This window comes from Chrysoperla carnea, chromosome 5 (assembly GCF_905475395.1).
Source record: "Chrysoperla carnea chromosome 5, inChrCarn1.1, whole genome shotgun sequence".
Taxonomy (NCBI): domain Eukaryota; kingdom Metazoa; phylum Arthropoda; class Insecta; order Neuroptera; family Chrysopidae; genus Chrysoperla; species Chrysoperla carnea.
This window is the reverse complement of record NC_058341.1, coordinates 24,324,924-24,332,173: the sequence shown is the minus strand read 5'-3', so window position 1 is coordinate 24,332,173 and position 7,250 is coordinate 24,324,924. Positions and strand designations below refer to the sequence as shown.

The window sequence follows — 7,250 nt, the reverse complement described above, 5'->3', positions numbered from 1 at the left end:
GTTTGATTTTTTCTGTCCCATTTTTCCGTTCAGAACTAAATTAATTATTCATAAAGGTAAGTATTAAGTTAATTATGTGATTAAACATAAGCCGGGTAGCTGTGTGGGTATAGCACTTGTCTATGACACCCAGGTACGCTGGTTCGCACCATGCATGGTGGTGTACTTTTATAATAAATTAATTTTTCCTGATGTGAAAAATTTTCCACTCTTTTTGTAGTTTTAATTATCTACATGCCACGCCCTCTTGTTATAAATAATGTCAGTTATTCATTAGTCATAAATTACTATTCTGTCAGGAGGTGGGAATTTAAATATATCTATCTCACTCTTTAAAATCATATTCTCCTGCTACAAAATACTAAAAATTTGTACAAATGGCTGCATATGCTAAAATTTTTAATAGGAGAACATGTCATATAGTTTATTTCACTCATATTCTCCTATTACAAAATATTAAATTTTGTAATTTTAAAATAGGAATAGGCTTGTTGCTACTTAAATTTGTAATTTTGTGATAGGAGAACATGGTTTATATTATATCCCGCTTTTTTATAACATATTCGCCTATTACAAAATATTAAAAAAATACTTCAAAGTTGGTATTTTGTTGTTCATGTTAAAAATTATTCTTGTTAAATGAAATTTTATAAGATTTTGTAATAGGAGAACATGTTGTTTCACAAAAAAAATTAATTATGTTAGCCCCACTTTCCTACTTATGTCATAAATGCCTCTTTTGTCAGGCGGTCAAAATTAAAATAATATACCTCCTCGCTCTCTTACTTATTTGTCGCTTTTGGTTCTCATAACAATTATCTAAAAAACTGACATTATCTCGACATAATAATTTATTTAATAAAAAATTAATCGAGACAATACTAGATACGAACCGAGACTCTCCGTCACCGGAGGCGACTGCGCTAGCCACTATTCCACTTTTGACATAATATATTCATCAATAATATAATATAAATAACTTTTACTCACCTTTTCAATAAACTAGTATTTATTTTTCTTTAACTGACCTCTTTTCATTAAACTATTTTGTATTTCTTTTTACTTACTTTTTTTCAATAAACTTACCTATAAATGAATAACTGAAATCGATGTAAAGGATAAATATTAGGGTAGGTATAATATTGAAAAATAATAATTAAACCATAGAAATTGATAAAACATTAATAAACAAAAAAATTGATATTTTATTACATATATTTGTACATATTTTACCTGAAATAAATATGAATCAATAATGGTTATTATTTTATACAGTATAAAATCATTTTTCGGGAAAACGTTTTCATTTTTTCTAAATTTTCACAATTTTATCATTAAATTTGTCAAAAGACGTAGCTGCCATGTGAAGATTTATGTCTCTCAAGGAGATGGGTGGCTTTGGGGTATAAACACTGTATCCTCTCCTCCCCTTTGCAGGCATGAATTCATTTAAATTAAAACTTTAATAATAATAATAGATAATAATAATAATAATAACAGGTTACATGATAAAACGCATATGACCTTAGCAATTAAACACGCAGTATTATTCAGAAATTAAAAAAAAATCATGTTTATTTAGTTTTTTTAATTTTTTCTTAATACCTATGCTAAATTCTTAAAAAATATTTAATTAGATTAAAACCGGATACAGTAAATAACAAATTTTTGATATCAGAGTACATTTTTAAGGATTTTGTACATTCTTATATAATCATCTTATTAAGGACGTACATTCATGAGACTTATAAATATTATCAAAGATAATAAATGAGATCCCTAGGATTTTTTTGAGGATTATTTCATTGGCCAAGCACTAGTAACTTGCTGGAATCTGATTGGCTGACATCACAACTTGAAAGATCCTTATTCACAACAGTATAAACTGTAGGCACATGAAACGAAGATTATGCAGTCCGTCACCAAATAAGCACATACATAATGAGAGTAATTACGATTAGCTAATTCATAGTGATGATGAATACTTTTTATATATTTAAATACAACGAAATACACATTTATATATTTTAAAAAATTGATCTAGGAAATTGGGGGAAAATCGAAATTTATTCATGAGACTTGTTAATAGGCAAATAACAAAAATTATGATAATATAAAAGTATAAATGATTTTGAATGATTTAAGAAAGAAAAAATATACAGTTATCGAATTAATTTCGTTGAATTTTAAGTAATCGATATTTCTCAAAAATAATATTGATATCTAGGCTTGAATCTTTTGCCAACTAATAATTATTAAAACTTTCAACAGAATTTCAAAAATTTTCTATCAATTTAAAATTATTAAAAATTTACACACTGTTTTCCTATGAACGAACATAGCAAAACAGGTTGGTGAATGAACATCCTTAAAATAATAATTACTTTAATTATTACTCTATTTTTATGCAAATTATTAATTTTAATAATATAAAATTTTCGTGTTTCAAATAATATTTCTATTTGTGCACAGTTAACAATGATGTCTATTTCATTGATTTTAAGTTTTATTACAAATAGTGTTTTAGTGAGGCTAATCATTTCGATTATTATTCTACTATGTGTGTATTTCTCAAATTATTTCCGAATGTGTTATTATGTGCTAAAAATACCTGGACCACCTGCCTATCCAGTTATTGGGAATGGTTTATTACTTAGAGGTTCTCATGAAGGTAAAAAAATGAATCTATGTAATTTGTATATTTATAAAAAAATAATTGTAACAGATTCTTAATGCGATGATTAATCTTAATTAATCATAAATGCGACAGAAGTTGTCTTCATCTTGAAGTTGTCTTCATCTTGAGTGTCTTAGATTGGTCGGTCAATTTTAAGCAGGGATATCAGTTAAATTTTTTTTTTATCCGAGTTTATAAAAAATAAAATTTTTTTAAATTATAAAATCCTTCTATTATTTATATCTTAGATTTTTAACCATTCCTTACTTTGAGAATTCAAGCATGGTGCTTAAATTAACGAATGTTTTCGTAAGTCTTAACTATAATAATACATTTAATTTCAGAAATATCTAATGTAATGGTCAAAATTTTTACAAAATATAATCAACTATGTCGATTATGGCTTGGTCCTGTCCCAATAGTAATAGTATCCGAGCCAAAAATTATACAAGAAGTGTTAAATAATCAAAATGCATTAGAAAAGGGTTGGATAATGAAATTAATAACAAAAATTATTGCTAGAAATTCACTAATAATAGCAAGAGGTAAAAAAATAAAAGTAGCAATTTAAGTTTTTAATTAATCATGAACTCATTTTAGTCCCACAATGGAAACGAAGTCGAAATATTATCGTCAAAGGTTTTACTGTACCAATATTAAAATCATATTTCAAAATATTTGAAGAAAAAATCAATATATTAACAGAAGTATTAGATAAAGAATTAAATAAAGAAAACACTTTTGATATTAATGCAATTTTATCAAAAACAACATTGGATTCTGTTTGTGGTAAGTATAGTAGACCAAAACGAGTAGACGAGTAGACCAAAAGTCCAAAAAAAAATCCAAAATATTTAATCTTGGCATTTTCACTAAAAGTAGTTCAAAATCCATTACAGTAATATTTGTGAGTATTTCATAAAAAATTACTTTCATTCGGAAAACAGACTGGTGGAGGTTGACCCTAATTTGGCTCTTAGACTAAGTAATGAATTTATTTGGAATAATCTAGTAAGAGGGATAGGGAATCAATCATCAATTCTTCATTGGAGGTTCTGGATCCGACGTACGATAATAGAATTTCTCGATTTGTTAACTTAAAAGAAAATAAATTTTACTGCCGTTTATCATATAGTAATATTTTGAAAATTATTCGTAATTCTAGAATCAGTAACATTTTTTTTGCACCTCTACCCAGATGTGTCTTTCACAAACATAAAAAACATGACATGAGAAATTACTGGTCAATAAGGGCAAATAGACTCGTTTGTCCTGGTAAGCTAACTCTGTCATGATCCAAGACATTCACTATATTCAATTTACAATATTCTTCCCTATCCTAATAAACAAAGACTTATGATCTTGTTAATGACAGAGATCGAAATACTTCGAAGTCTTTTTATCTATTGTCTGACTGTATTACACAATATTTCAGCATCAAGTATGGGTGTAGATATAAATTCACATGAAGGAGATTCAAGTTATTTTGAAGCTTTGCACAGGTAAACTTATAAAAAAATATTAAATTATATATTTATTACAATGATCTTAACCAAAATGCAATGTCGTAAATGGAATTTTTGGGAGGAAACCCGACTTTTTGGTTACGGTTAGGATGATCATAAGTTTTAATATGAAAAGGCGGGATGCTATCCCCATTAGTATTATCGAACGTAATTAATATCTGTGAGATAGATACAAATTTGGTACCGTTTGTGAAATGGGTGTGTTCGCTAAGTTCGTTTTAACCGATGAGAATTATTTTATAATAAAACCAACCCATCAAAATAATTTCTTGTGAAAAGTTTGGTGCCTTTGAGAAAATTTATTTTTTCAATTTTGTGATAATTTTTGTATTTTATTTTATTTTAAGTGTTACGGTAATTTGTTGGTAATGTTTTACATATTTCGTTTTAACTTTGTTTGTAATGTGTTATATGAATAAATTTAGCTACTGGCAATGACTGCATTGCCATCAAAATATCGATATTTAGCGAAATCTAAGTCTGTTGTATGTTTTTTAATTATATTTTTTAAATAAAATTTCTCAATATACAATTTTCGAGTATCGTGGTATTTATTTCAATAACTACGATTTTGACTCTATTTATTTTATATAAGATCGTTTGATATAATGATACGAAGATTATTCAATCCGTTAATATATCCTGATATGATTTACAAATTAACACAAGATTACAAACAGGCGATGGAATATAAAGATATTGTATGGTCAGTAGCGAGGAAGGTATGTTGTTAAAAGACTTAGATAAAGAACCACGCAATCTTATAAAGGAAAATGGCTTACTGTGAAACTTTTTCCAATCCAATCTAAAATATTCTTTGGATCAATGCGATCAAAAGCTCTCACGGCCACAAAATTTTTTAACGCGTAATTTTCGAGCTACGAGCTATATAACTATAATGTACGTGTAGCTTTAATTGCACGTAGTTCCAAAACTACCCGTTAAAAAGTTTTATGGCCGTGAGAGATTTAGATAAGATCGACCTGAAGAACATTTTGGGAGTAGTTTGAAAAAGTTGCAAAGAAACCTATTTACTGGTCATATACTAAAACTATTATATATTCGAAGCTTTGATCGTCCGTAGATCGAATACTTCTGGTTAAAAATTTTTATGGCCGTGATAGCTTTTGATCAGATTCATCCAAAGAACATTTTAAGGTTGGCTAGAAAAAATTTTACAGAAGGCCATTTTCCTATTAAATATTGCGGGGCCTTTTGTAAAAATAAGCGTGTTATTATGAAATAGGAACTTACTTTTTAGGTCATTTCCGAGAAACGAAATAAATACAACAATGAAAACATAAACAACAATTTAATGGATTTTAAAGCAGCTATTAAAAATACGTATAAAAAACCTTTGTTAGATTATATGATGGATTTTACCAGAAACAATCCAGATTTTACTGATGCTCAATTTGAGGCTGATATTAATTTCATAATTATGGCAGTAAGTTTAGAGTTTTCGTGTTTTTCCAAGTAAGCTCATTTCCAAAGTCAGTTTGATTTAAAATTGAACTATGATATAAGGCTTGGCTTCTTGATTCCCTCAGGGAGCTCTTATGCTTTTTCACGTATACCTCAAAAAGTTTTTCAATATAGGTTCGGAACTAATAACAATATCAAGGAAACTAAGCGAATACACAGAAAAAATCCGATTTTTTACACGCCTTGGTTTCTTTTATATTGGTTACGAAAAATTATTATTGCGGTAAAAATAGGCAGACTATTAAGAGATTGCAAAGGGGATGTGGAAATGAGGGGAAGGATTCCAGTTGCAGCGTCAGAGCTTACTACGCTCGCAATATAGTGATTACACCCTTAAATATATACAGTGTATTCCCGACGTCCTCAGCCATTCTTTAATGAGAACTTTTTTCGAGAACACTTATTGTTTCAGGGTTTTGAAACCGTTTCTAAATCAATTAGCATGGTTTTACTTCTTTTGGCTTTGCATAAGGACGAACAGAAAAAAGTATGTGATGAACTGTTTGAAGTACTAAATAATCGAAACAAAATCGATTTCATCGATTTGCCAAACTTTAAATATATGGAAATGGTAATCAAAGAAACAATGAGATTATTTCCCCCAGTACCAATAATCGCAAGGCAATTAGCAGATGATATTGATATTGGTAATTAAAGAATACATTGATTTTTTAAAATATTTCATCAGCATGTTAATAGATTTATTCATTTTAGAGTCTTATAGAATTCCAAAAGGAATAAATATTGGATTCCCAATATTTTGTGTGCATCGAAATGAGAAATATTGGAAAAATCCTCTCAAATTTAATCCGAATCGTTTTTCACCTGAAAATATAAAAAATCATCATCCTTATGCGTTCATACCATTTGGCGGGGGTCCAAGAAATTGCATTGGTACGAATTTTAATTAATCAGAAACTTTAAAAACTAATTTAATTACTTTTAAATGTTATTAGGAGACAGATATACATGGATATTTATGAAACTAACATTAGCGTCACTATTAAGTCGATATGAGTTTCATACAGACATAAAAGATCTTAGTGAAATAAGATACGAGCTTGAAATAACTATAAAAATAATAGGTGGATATCAAGTGCGAGTAACACCACGATAAAGGTAAAACCAATGAATTGTTATTTAATATAATCAAGAACATTTATTTTAACGGAATAATGTCTATTGATCTGTTTTTGTGAAATAATAATTTCTTTAATTTATAAATTTGTATATGTTTTTATTTCATTTTTACACTCATTCCTATAGGATTGCCAACAAAATTTGGGAAAATTGGAAGATTATTTCAACAAATCTGGAAATATTTGTTCAATTATATATATACTAAATAAAATTTAAAATAACTTACTTCGGTTTATTATACCTTGTATATATGTAATGTATATCTAGGTTCAATCAATCAATCAATCAATTAGATCCTGGGTTCATAGGGCCCGTCTTGTAAACCGTTAGAGACAGAACAAAAGTTTAAGTCCAAAAATTTTTTTTCTTTATAAAAAATTTAACAAATTTTGTTTGAAAATTTTTTTCGTAAACGTCAATGT

The 7,250-nt window shown here is 27.8% G+C and overlaps 1 protein-coding gene across 1 annotated transcript; it reads left to right on the top strand.

Moving 5' to 3' along the window:
* Positions 1 to 2,478: 2,478 nt before the first annotated feature.
* On the top strand, positions 2,479 to 6,852 carry LOC123301068 (cytochrome P450 4c21-like). The gene is made up of 10 exons (XM_044883796.1): positions 2,479 to 2,671; positions 3,022 to 3,222; positions 3,278 to 3,348; positions 3,427 to 3,466; positions 4,113 to 4,179; positions 4,799 to 4,925; positions 5,465 to 5,650; positions 6,101 to 6,335; positions 6,403 to 6,582; positions 6,645 to 6,852. Exons 1-10 carry the CDS (start codon positions 2,479 to 2,481, stop codon positions 6,803 to 6,805), a joined length of 1,461 nt encoding a protein of 486 aa, XP_044739731.1. The 3' UTR covers positions 6,806 to 6,852.
* The last annotated feature ends 398 nt before the right edge of the window (positions 6,853 to 7,250 follow it).

Excerpts from the sequence above, each read along its gene's own strand:
- LOC123301068 (XM_044883796.1), top strand. The coding sequence starts at position 2,479 with ATGATGTCTATTTCATTGATTTTAAGTTTTATTACAAATAGTGTTTTA. Across the intron at positions 2,672-3,021 it reads ACTTAGAGGTTCTCATGAAG|AAATATCTAATGTAATGGTC; the intron begins GTAAAAAAATGA and ends ATTTAATTTCAG. Across the intron at positions 6,583-6,644 it reads GGGTCCAAGAAATTGCATTG|GAGACAGATATACATGGATA; the intron begins GTACGAATTTTA and ends AAATGTTATTAG.